The following is a 12,437-nucleotide window of genomic DNA, read 5'->3' on the forward strand; positions in this document are numbered from 1 at the left end:
TTTCTCATGTGTGCATGTATAAAACTCACTGTGCCGTTTCCCAAACACTGGTTCAAATTGCTTTATAACTGTTCCATAGAGCTGTGGAAGGAATCTTTTTTTTTTTTTAAAGAAAAAAGCCTATAAATGTATTCTTTTGTTAAACACACATTTATTTCTTGCCTTTGATTATTACTCAAATATTTATATTATATTTTGTAAAAAAAAAAAAAAATTAAGGAGACTAGTTTTCTAAATCTGCATCTCTCCTACAGGAACAGGACTTTACAGTAAGCTACAACAGAATATAACAAGTGACCACTAGAGGGCAGGAACATTGCCTTAAAAAAAGATCCACAAGTATTAAAAAGGGAGGAAGAAGACACAAATTTTCCATTAAAATAAAAACAAAACAACACCCCCCACAACCACCACCAAAACTGTGATTAGCTGTTATCCTTTGGATGCTGGGGTCCATTACTTTGCAGAATACATGTGCTGCCTTTTATGTTTGAGGATCTCAGTGGAGGTGAGGGTCAGGTCTTGATTGCACACATCACAGTGATAAACTCTGGTAAGGCTTGATGAAGAGCTTGCTTTTCCACCCTCTGGCTCTGAAATAAAATACAAAATAAAAACACACACAGTTGGCAAACGCACGCACACTTCGTATCAAATTCTTTAGCTCTTCTAAAATAAAGTATGTGGCCTAACGCTTAATGTGTTAAACCAATCAGAGTACAAAAGAAATTCCTGACCTTCCTCAGGCTTCTGCTGTTCTCCAGCCGGCCTGCAGGAAGCTTCATGATGCATTCTTTCCAGTGGAGTTAGAGGCATGTACAGGTCACAGTTGGGACAGCTCCAGAAAGTACGTAAGCACTCACTGTAGAGGTCTTTTGAATCCTGCGAATCATAATTTAGAAATACTAAAATAATGCGTAGATTTAATAAGACAAGCTGCGCGGTTTCATTCCAAAATGATCTGTTTTCATGCATGAACAAAATACTCGAGACATTAAACCTAGAACTGACCATCTATTGTTTTAATTTTTAATTGTATTTTTTCATTATAACTTGGTTGAGGAAATGGCACGTTATAATCCATATACAGCCAAACTGCAGGTCTTTAACTATTTTTTGTCTGATGTCTCTGTTGATGCAGTTAGGTTAAAATCCTGGTTCTGACGTACACTCTGCATCTATATGAATAACATTGAGAGGGACAGTCTAGTATATAACAGTAATTTTGAGGGTCATTGTCTAAAAAGTTATGGATTCCACGTACAAGGTAAAAGTATTTCAAAAAAATGCATTTTGTCACTTGTATTACTTTGGAAGAGATTAAATTTCTGGCATAGCTTTTGATTTTGGAGGTTGATAAGTGAAACAATATATAAAGAACTCTCAAATAACTTTTTAAAAACCCCAGACAAACTTACAGTCATGAAAAAGAAATTTCCAATGTCTTTCATTTCTGTGGTTTCAAATATCAGGACATATTAAAAAAAAAAAAATCACCTGGTCCTAACTATATTCTTTCTCATGAGAGGTTTAAGCATAGCCCCTTAAGGTCCTGCCAGCATTTCAAGTGGGCTGAGGTCTGAACTTTGGCAGGGCTATTCCAGCACCTTGATTCTTTTCTTATTCAGCCAGTCTGCTGTAGATGATCAGTTAGCCAAGCTTTAGCTGTCAGATAGATGGCGTCACATCTGACTCCAGTATACTTTGTTATACACAGGAAGACTCCAGACCAGCAAACATCCAAACCTACTTTAACACAGGTGGTCACACTTGCAGATGTTCAATTAATCAAGTGCATTTGATTAACAACTGGCTGCTACTTTCCATCTTAATTCACATGAAAGCAATTTGGGTAATTATTACTTTTATTATATTTATATATATATGTTTCATTTTCTTAATTTTGGGATGTTTTTAGGATGTTTTAGAGACCAGATGATTTTTTAAATTATGTTCTGATATGTAAAACTCTAGAATTGTCCTTCTTTCAACTTCCATTGCTATATAGGGAATGTAATATGTAAATACAGCCCTAAGAGCTGAAACAATAATTTCTTTGAAACTTTAACTCAATGCATTTCTGAATTGCTGCTGTTTTTAGACAAACTCACAGCCAGACAGTTGTAGGTGAAAAAGTTGGTGACACGTAGGCCTCCTTTAATGGGGTCTGGCTTGGCCTCGGCTCCTGGAAACAGCGGGTTTAAATCTCCAGCTTTAGTGTTCGACGACACAGACTCAGACTGAGGACCAATGTACAGGTTCTGGGTCTGGAAAGCTGAGAGTCGCCGAAGGCTATAAGTGACCTGTCAGGGAAAGTAAAAAATACACAAAAAAACATTTTGACTATTAACGTATTGGTCTTATGTACATTGTTTACATTTTATCAGCTGTTTAGTGATGTGTTAAATTGTTTCTGGAACAAATGGGCGATTCTTCTAACTTTATCGTTCTGCTTCTCTGTGTTCTAGGATCATCAAGTGATGGCCATTATACAGTAACAACCAAGCTGGCACATCAGTACCTCAGTGTAGAGCAGAAAGCGGACCAGGCTTTCACTCAGCTTTTGCACAACTCTGCGGGACACCCCCTGCCCGACTGCTGCTCCCCCTGTTGAGTTCTGTCCCAGCTGGGCCTGCAGCAGGCGCTCCCACTCAGCCCTGAGAGTAAGCGCTGTGGACAGCACCTTCAGAGCCTCCTCTGGCTCCTTCAGCTCCAACTCCAGCCAGCCGTCCACCACTAGTCGAGCACAGTCAGCGTTAGTGTCCACTGAGTTTGCTACCAGCAGCAGCGCCTGGTGAACAAATTAGAAATGATTAATACATCATATATGAACTGGCAAAAACTGGAAGTAATGGAAGAGACGATGAAATAAAACCATAACCTGACACAGAATCCCCCAAAAAGTTTTCTTTCCCACAGCCATTATTCATCCGTATATTCTGATGTTCCTCTCTTTATTAAACCTGCACACTGACAACATTGTGCCACAGTTCTTGCTACTTAATATGTTACTAAGTGAAAAAAATAAACTAAACTGGAAGAAAGGAATACACCGTCCAGTTTAATTTACTGTCCCATGTGTGGTGCGTACCCAAATAGCACATCGTAATACAAAGAGAATTCCATGTAATCCAGGTTAGTTTAATTTAAAGCATGCAACTTGGTGCAACACTGGAGCGAGTGCATTAATGGATTTCAAGAAAATATTACTATGTTAAGTATTTGTCCTACTCTGAATCGGTAATAGCATCGAACTGGATTCGTTTTGTTTACATTCACAATATCAGGTGTCTTTAAGATAATACAGAGCATTATTATCCAACATGTTTTTTTGTTTAAATGTAGTGGTTTGTGGAGGAAATAGGGATATCCCACATCAGGTACTAACTTGTAGCGCTGGAACCCGCACACAGTTTGACAAATAGGGTTTGTTGGTCTCCAACAGAGTGACGAAGGCTAACAGCTGGTGTTTGGTGCTGTCTCTCCTATCAGGCCCTGCAGGCAGGAAACACAGATGACATGTGAGATATTCAATAGAAGATCAAAGGTAAACTCAGTGATCAGAGGGCGGAAAAAGAGAGATTTTGTTTAACTGGAAACAAATGAAAGCACTGCTGACCCTTTATTGCCTTGAGCAGGTTACGGTTTCTCTTTGTCATATAAAGTTGGACTTTATATGACAGGAAATGTGGTTTCATATAATAAATCAGATTAGTGAAGATGTTGTTTTTGCTAGTTTTAAAGTAACCTTGAAAAAGAAATGCTCCTCCTTGGTATCTGATTGAGAATTTAGGCTGTGAAATGTAAAATTGTTTAGGAAAATCTGTGAAATGCTGTGTTTAAATATCTTAAAATATAATTCTGACCAGATTAACCCACCAATGTAAAAGCATTATCTAATTACAAGCCAAATTTGTACAAATATCAAAAATACTTTTATTTACAATCCAATCTAATTTGTCAGAGAAAAATTCAAAATATCAGAATCAACCAAGCATCTAAGCGTGAACTGATGGTCAAAGAGAATCAAACAAATACAAATACAGTGACTCTTTTTATGAGGGACAGATTAAGATTTTTACAAATTAGACATCACATAGAGGTGATAACTCTTTGGATAAGACGTAGTCTGTTGTTCCGAGGATCTTTATAAAAGCTTATAAATCAATGCCAAGGTTTAGATGTTTTCCTAAATGATACAGTGGATTAACAGAATGAAAGAAGAAGGCATAATACGCATAAAGGAAAATTAGAAAAAGAGGGACTTTCATACTGTAGCTGAAAACATGGGGAAAATTAAATACATAACAATGAAAAAGTATATTAACTCTGTCTTGGAGAGAGTTTCGATGAAAGAACGCGATGAGATTCTTCACCTGCACAAAGCAGTTTTTGAAATTTCTCGAGGAAATTGTTGCTGGAGGGGTTTTATTCCCCCATTTTTTTGGTGTTGTACACTACTACAGCAATACTGGTGTAAGGTGTAAGACGAGCATGGAATAAATATCCAATGTAAAAGTGCCCCTTTCTGTTAAGGTTTGAGACTAGATATATTAGAAGAATGAAATAAAAATAAATATTTGTTCAGTATTTTCTGATAGCCAGTAAGAAAGCTCTTATAAGAAAAAGGTTAGCATCAGTCTCAACAGAGAAAGGAAGGTGAAAGTTTGTACACTGTTGGGAACTTTGGACAAGAGGTATCATCAGATCAACTGTGTAACGGCTTTTATTTTACATCTTCTGTACAAAAAATAAAATAAAAAATAAGAATGTGAAGGTAGGTTGTACCCATTTCTCCAGTGTCACCCTCAGGCACCTGTAACACTTCTGGGTCACTGGCAAACACACTGGTTGGGTGAATCACCACTCCTTGCTTATTCCTTGTGTGAAACACCTACACAACATAAGATCACAAAATGGAAGTTTCATTTTTCTCCTTATTTAATTTTTTTCAGTCACCATAGAAATAATCAGATTACTGTATATTCATACGTTATAAAAGGAAATTCAGTGTAGAAGGAAGCCTGACCTGGTCAGAGTCTTTGCGGGTGGAGTTGTGTTCATCGGGCAGTGCCAGCTGAGGGTACAGGCCTCTGCAAAGCAGGAGCTTGAGCAAAGCCTGCTGGTGTGAGGACAAGTCCTGACTGACAGCCTCCTGCAGCTCTGACACATTATGCCGTAACTTGAACTTCACCTCCTATTGCAAACCAAACAGCACCATGGGAAAAAAAAAAATTAATAATAACAAAACTGACTTCAGCTTTTCACCAGAGCCTGCTATACTTGCTGCTTTATTTGAAAGTTGAACTTACTAGTTTGAAAAACAGGAATAGATCATATTTTTTAATAAAAACTAGGCAAAACAAAACTTGGGATGGGATGTGATAAAATTAAGAACAAGTTTATAGTGATATTTTTTTCTGTTACATCTTCTAAGATACCTGTATGTCCAAGTTCTGTCCAGACCCCTCCTTGTTCCTCTTAGACCTTCCTGTTTCCTCTGTGTCTGATCCTGAAGAGTCTCCTTCCTGACCCTCCTCCAGCCTCAGGACTTTACGTTTGCTTCCCTCCTGCTGTTCATGATCTCTCTTCAGCTGATGCAGCTTTCTCCTCTCAGTTAGCCTCTCCCTGCGTTGCACACGGTCACCACCAGAGGGAGTGCTATCTTCTGATTCCAGCAGGCTGTGGCTCCTCAGCAAGTCCTAATAATGAGAGGGATTTCAATACTCGTTGTCAATCGCTAAAAAGCCTGAAAATGTTTTATGAATGTATGAAATGCTTTGTGAGGAGCCTGCCTTGAACTGTCTGCGTAGGTTCACCATCTCATACAGCCGCTGCTCCTCCAAGCCTCTCCTTCTGCACCATTTTCTTGATCCACCACCTCTCTCCCCTTTTACCTGTTTTCGAAATCAGTTTTGCGTCCAGTGAAGACCATTTTATGACCTAACTGCTCCAGTGTTGATTCTCATAATATTAAACATCCAACACAACATGATGCTTGTTTTACTGACCTCCACCCAGGCATTGAAAGTGTTGAGGAGGGTAAAGGGGTCTCCTTGGTTGCTATGCAGGGGCTGCCGGGCAGTGGCACAATCTGGATTGTGCTGTGAACTACGGAGGAAAGGTGACTGAACGCTGAGGGCTGCTGCCACCGTCAGCACGGGCTCCACCAAGTTAAACAAACAGCCCAGCACCAGCATCTTCCCTAAACAGACACAAACATGCTTAACCTGAATCCAGCTGATGGATGATCACAAGACCACCACTGTGTCACTGTCAATCCATGTGAAACTTTGTATAATTACTTTTTAATGAAAGAAAAGCCTTAAATTATGTATATTACGTATTTTAACGTTTTAAAAACGTTCTTGTTATTTCTTCCACTTTATTTCACTCTCTTGCAAGCATCCTAAAAGTGACTTAGGAAAAAACAAAAACAAACAAACAAACTCCAACATGGTTCTGCTGTATGAAATCTTACCTATGACCACATCAACGGGAAGCTGTGCCAGCAAACTACCAATAGACGTCAGTTCACCACGACTGTCTAGCGCCCCCTGTTCCTTTAGATAAAAAACAGCATTCTGGATACTTGCAGCCGGGGGTGGATCAATAAAAACAAAGGAGAGTGGATCTCCAAGAGACATGCTCTTCATCTGCAAGAACAGAAATGAATAGATGAAGTTAAAACTTATGCAGAAGAGTTTAAAAAAAATCTATTACTATTCTACTAACCTGCTATTCACAGAATCTTATTACCTGAAGAATGAGGGAGTCCAGAGCAACTCTGTGGATTTCAGGCACAGGATAAGGTGCGAAAGCATTGTAGTCAGACTCTGAGTAGAGCCGGTAGCAAACGCCCGGACCCGTACGACCAGCTCGACCTTTTCTCTGCTCAGAGCTGGCTCGGCTGATCCAGAACTCTTGTAGGCGTTGCATCTTGGCTTTAGGGTCAAAACTCATTTCTTTCACCTTTCCTATAAAGCAAGTTAAAAAAAACAACAACAATTTTTATAGTTGCCATTCTACTTTTAAGTAGTGCATTATTTTGCTGTCGTTAACACTATAGCATTCTCTATTTTAAAAGCTAAACAAGAAAATGTAGCTTTGCACATTCAACTTCTCTGAAGCCTTTTACAGTGGGGCAAAAAAGTATTTAGTCAGCCACCGATTGTGCAAGTTCCCCCACTTAAAATGATGACAGAGGTCAGTAATTTGCACCAGAGGTACACTTCAACTGTGAGAGACAGAATGTGAAAGAAAAATCCATGAATTCACATGGTAGGATTTGTAAAGAATTTATTCGTAAATCAGGGTGGAAAATAAGTATTTGGTCAATAACAAAAATACAACTCAATACTTTGTAACATAACCTTTGTTGGCAATAACAGAGGTCAAACGTTTACTATAGGTCTTTACCAGGTTTGCACACACAGTAGCTGGTATTTTGGCCCATTCCTCCATGCAGATCTTCTCGAGAGCAGTGATGTTTTGGGGCTGTCGCCGAGCAACACGGACTTTCAACTCCCACCACAGATTTTCTATGGGGTTGAGGTCTGGAGACTGGCTAGGCCACTCCAGGACTTTCAAATGCTTCTTACGGAGCCACTCCTTTGTTGCCCGGGCGGTGTGTTTTGGATCATTGTCATGTTGGAAGACCCAGCCTCGTTTCATCTTCAAAGTTCTCACTGATGGAAGGAGGTTTTGGCTCAAAATCTCACGATACATGGCCCCATTCATTCTGTCCTTAACACGGATCAGTCGTCCTGTCCCCTTGGCAGAAAAACAGCCCCATAGCATGATGTTTCCACCCCCATGCTTCACAGTAGGTATGGTGTTCTTGGGATGCAACTCAGTATTCTTCTTCCTCCAAACACGACGAGTTGAGTTTATACCAAAAAGTTCTACTTTGGTTTCATCTGACCACATGACATTCTCCCAATCCTCTGCTGTATCATCCATGTGCTCTCTGGCAAACTTCAGACGGGCCTGGACATGCACTGGCTTCAGCAGCGGAACACGTCTGGCACTGCGGGATTGGATTCCCTGCCGTTGTAGTGTGTTACTGATGGTGACCTTTGTTACTTTGGTCCCAGCTCTCTGCAGGTCATTCACCAGGTCCCCCGTGTGGTTCTGGGATCTTTGCTCACCGTTCTCATGATCATTTTGACCCCACGGGATGAGATCTTGCGTGGAGCCCCAGATCGAGGGAGATTATCAGTGGTCTTGTATGTCTTCCATTTTCTGATGATTGCTCCCACAGTTGATTTTTTCACATCAAGCTGCTTGCCTATTGTAGATTCACTCTTCCCAGTCTGGTGCAGGTCTACAATACTTTTCCTGGTGTCCTTCGAAAGCTCTTTGGTCTTGGCCATGGTGGAGTTTGGAGTCTGACTGTTTGAGGCTGTGGACAGGTGTCTTTTATACAGATGATGAGTTCAAACAGGTGCCATTCATACAGGTAACGAGTGGGGGACAGAAAAGCTTCTTACAGAAGACGTTACAGGTCTGTGAGAGCCAGAGATTTTCCTTGTTTGAGGTGACCAAATACTTATTTTCCACCCTGATTTACGAATAAATTCTTTACAAATCCTACCATGTGGATTCATGGATTTTTTTTTCACATTCTGTCTCTCACAGTTGAAGTGTACCTCTGGTGCAAATTACTGACCTCTGTCATCATTTTAAGTGGGGGAACTTGCACAATCGGTGGCTGACCAAATACTTTTTTGCCCCACTGTACGTCCTCATTTAATTACGTTTTGTCATTTAAAACAAAGCTTTGCTGCAAAATTTAAATTTCAAGGATGGACCATCAAACTCTAGGGGGTGAGAATAAATGTACCACTCGTTCCATACCTGAATCAACAACAAAGCGCACTCCATCTATTGTGACTGATGTCTCTGCAATATTGGTAGAGATGATGCACTTTCTCACCCCAGGAGGAGCAATATCAAACACCTGAAGAGTAACACAGTAACAGAGGCACAATTAGAATTAGAAAATCGTAACTCTAAATAACAGCTTAAAAGCTGACTGTACCTTATCCTGCTGAGCAATTGAGAGGGTGCTGTGCAGTGTTAAGATTATCCAGCGACGTGTGTGTGTGGCATAAATCTGACAGGCCTCCTGGATGGTGGAGATCTCTGCCACACCGCTAAGAAAGAGCAGCAGGTCACCACGCTCCTCTGGGGGGTAACGCTGATCGATGCCCTGCAGGATGCGCAGATACGGTCTAGGATCCAGTTTCTCAGACTTTGAGGACTGCTCCTCAGGAGGAATGGGCTGGTAAATAACCTAAGTACCATGCCAGAGGGGAAAAACAGGACATTAAACAAAAACAACTCTCAGACATGTCTGCTACTTTGATACAAAATTTTACCATTTAAATTTGTAAATAGAAACCAACACCTAGACTACCAAAATTTGCATTGTGCACTTAAAACAAATACAGCAAGTACAATCATTTTTTAAAAAGTGGCTTTCTTAAAACTTCAATCATTTGACTCGTTGTTTGCATTTTATCCTAAATTAAAAATATATATATAAAGAATGAAAATGTTTTGGGACAGTATCTTTCCAGTGCATGTTTTTTGCCTACTAGATGCAAGAGGCAAAGTTTTAAAAATCACATCATCTTGAGTAAAATGCATATTTACACCTGTGTTTAGGGTTTGCCTCTGGTTACCTGAATAGGAAACAGCCTGCCTGGGACCTGCAGTACAGGAGCACCGCTGAAATAGTTAGAGAACAGTTTGATGTTGATGGTGGCTGACATGAGGATGAGACGTAGGTCTGGGCGGTCAGCCAGCAGAGAACGCAGGACCCCGAGAAGAAAGTCACAATGGAGGTGTCTCTCATGGACCTCGTCAACAATCACAACCTGGTACCGAGCCAGCGTACTGTCCTGCTGGATCTGTCGAAGCAGCAGCCCCTCTGTAAGGAACAGCAGCTTGGTTGCTGCGGTTCGACTTGTCTCAAAGCGGATCTGGTACCCCACCTGAAAAAGACCAATAACATTTGTGAGCTCCAAGAAACTGAAAAATATCATATATTTAATGCAGTTATAATGAAGTCAGTGTTTTAAGCAAATTTCTATAATATATTTCACTAAATTAAATATGGATTTTATTCTACTTGCTGTAGTTATCCTCATCTAGACGGAAAATAATACAGTTGGGTGAATAAGTATTTGATCCTCATCTGAATTAGTCAGTTTGCTCACTTATAAAGAAGCAAACAGCCTCTAACTTTTATGGTAGTTTCATTTTAATAGAGCAAGACAGAATATCAACCAATAATCAGGAACAAAAAACAGTCCATAAAAATTTTAAATTCATTTGCATGTTACCGAGTGAAATAACGATTTGATTCCCTACAAAGCCGGCAGAATTCTGGCTTCCACAGATTGGCTGTGTATCCATGTAACAAACAATTTACAATCAATAAATCAATTACAGATACTTCTGCTTTCTGAGTTATGTATATAAAGCATACCTGTCCACAGAATCAGTTTCTTTCATTTCAACCTCTATCAAAGGATGTCAGGGAATCAGTTTTGAGATGCCAAGCAGCAGCCAAGAAACTTAAAGAATTTAGAGATTTATGTAAAGACAAGAGGGCCAAAATCCCCCCTGAGATGTGTGCAAACCTGGTGACCAACTACAATGTCTTACCATCATGCGTGCCCACAAAGGTCAGGGTACTAAGTCATGTTTTACTTGGGGATCAAACACTTATTTCACTCAGTGGCATACAAATCAATTTATAACTTTTATCTAAAATGGTGGAGTTTTTTTTTTTAGTCTGTTTTTAAGATTTTTGGTTAATATTATGTGTATCTCCATTAAAATAAAACTAGCGGTAGTATAAAAATGAGAGACCATTCATTTCTTTGGACGTAGGCAAACTTACAAACTCAGCAAGGGATCAAATAACTATTTACTCCACCATATGTTAAAATTGTATTTATTCTGCTCAAATATTGATTATATTCTTTTTCTATTTCCTTTTTCCCCTCCTTTTAGTTAACCGATGAGCAAAATTCCAGCTGATATTTTTTCGGTCAACAGATGGACCCGAATTATAAAGTAAGTTTTTAGAGTTTCCTAAAGTTTCCATAAAGTCATTTTACTTTGTACTTTTAACTGTTTTGGATGAAAGGTTGGGATTGAATTCAACAAATGTAACAATCTGTCCTGACAAACCTTTGATCCATACTGATTGAGGCTCTCAAAGCTGACTCTCTTTGCGAGGGATATACAGGCAATGCGCCGAGGCTGGGTGCAGGCGATGTTATTGAAGCCAGCAGAGAGAAGGTACTGAGGGACTTGGGTTGATTTTCCACAGCCCGTGTCCCCTGCCACTACAACCACTGGGTGAAGTCGCACCAGCTCCACTATCCGATCCCGGTACTGGAAGATGGGCAGGTTCTTCTGCTCCCGGCGAAGTTTGGCAATTTTTCCAAAACTCTGTTTCTGGCTAAAATCCAGGAAATGCAGGAGCGCTAGGCGGCAGTCGGAGACCTGTTGAGCCCCTGGTCCGGAGGACCTCTGTCTGCTTCTATGCTCTGATTTTCCCATGCGCTCCTCGATGTCCCTGGTGCACACAGATACGTTAATCCGGTAGCGAGCATCGTACTCTTTGGGAAGGCCAAGATCCACCTTGCCCCTGTCCCTCCCTTTGTCTTTGTCCTCCTTTCTGATTTCCGCGCCTGACATGTCTCTCTTCGTTTTAAACCTCTGGAAGCGCTCAAAGAAAGCCCAGAACTCTTTATGTTCAGAGCTGCCAACCTGGATGTAGTCATGCTCCCGGAAAAAGATTTCGTCCAGCTGGGCTCGGCATTGCGAGCTGCCCCAGTCCCAACTCCTCTTCTCTGAAGCCATAGCGTTACTAGCAAAAAACAGCGTTACTTACCTCCACCAGAATTAAGCAGGAGGCGGGTTAACCCCCCATATAATACACAACTTCCACATGTATTCGCCTTTCCAGGCTCGTAGCAGCCTTATGTTACATCTATACTAGATAAACTAGAGAGCGCATTTCAAACCCTAAAGGTTTACATTTGCCTGAATGACACGAATCTTTAATACTGCTTTAAAATGCTAAATACAGACAACTGTATATTAAAAAATAAAAGCCGGTGGGAAAACTGGAAAGTCTAAATAGGGGACAATAATACGGGTGGACAACTTCCGTTCCATCCTTTAAAATCTTCCGATCTTCCGGTGAAAGCCAGCGTTTAAAAAAGAAATGGTGATTTGAAGAGATGTCACGCCCTAAACCTGCTCCTCACATGATTAATTTGAATTTGCCTTTGTCCATGGTAGAATGATCGTAAAGTATATCTTTAATTACTAAAAAAAAAGAAAAAAAAAAGGGGGGGACAAGAATTGGGTGGACAATTATTTGAGATTTCCGCAAATCCACAAAGGGT

At 40.3% G+C, this 12,437-nt stretch overlaps 1 protein-coding gene across 1 annotated transcript; it reads right to left on the reverse strand.

Annotated features, from left to right (window-relative positions):
* Positions 1–131: 131 nt before the first annotated feature.
* dhx34 (DEAH (Asp-Glu-Ala-His) box polypeptide 34) lies at positions 132–12,394 on the reverse strand. The gene is made up of 16 exons (XM_082501897.1): positions 11,209–12,394; positions 9,690–10,001; positions 9,044–9,298; positions 8,860–8,962; positions 6,760–6,977; positions 6,482–6,656; positions 6,012–6,205; positions 5,796–5,897; positions 5,442–5,702; positions 5,030–5,197; positions 4,789–4,894; positions 3,389–3,495; positions 2,522–2,791; positions 2,112–2,303; positions 738–882; positions 132–593 (listed from the first exon to the last, which is right to left on the reverse strand). The coding sequence occupies exons 1-16, from the start codon at positions 11,884–11,886 to the stop codon at positions 457–459; spliced, it is 3,423 nt and encodes a 1,140-aa protein (XP_082358023.1). The 5' UTR covers positions 11,887–12,394; the 3' UTR covers positions 132–456.
* Between the last annotated feature and the right edge of the window lie 43 nt (positions 12,395–12,437).

The sequence above is a fragment of the Aulonocara stuartgranti genome (assembly GCF_965226115.1).
Source record: "Aulonocara stuartgranti genome assembly, chromosome: 14".
Lineage (NCBI taxonomy): Eukaryota > Metazoa > Chordata > Actinopteri > Cichliformes > Cichlidae > Aulonocara > Aulonocara stuartgranti.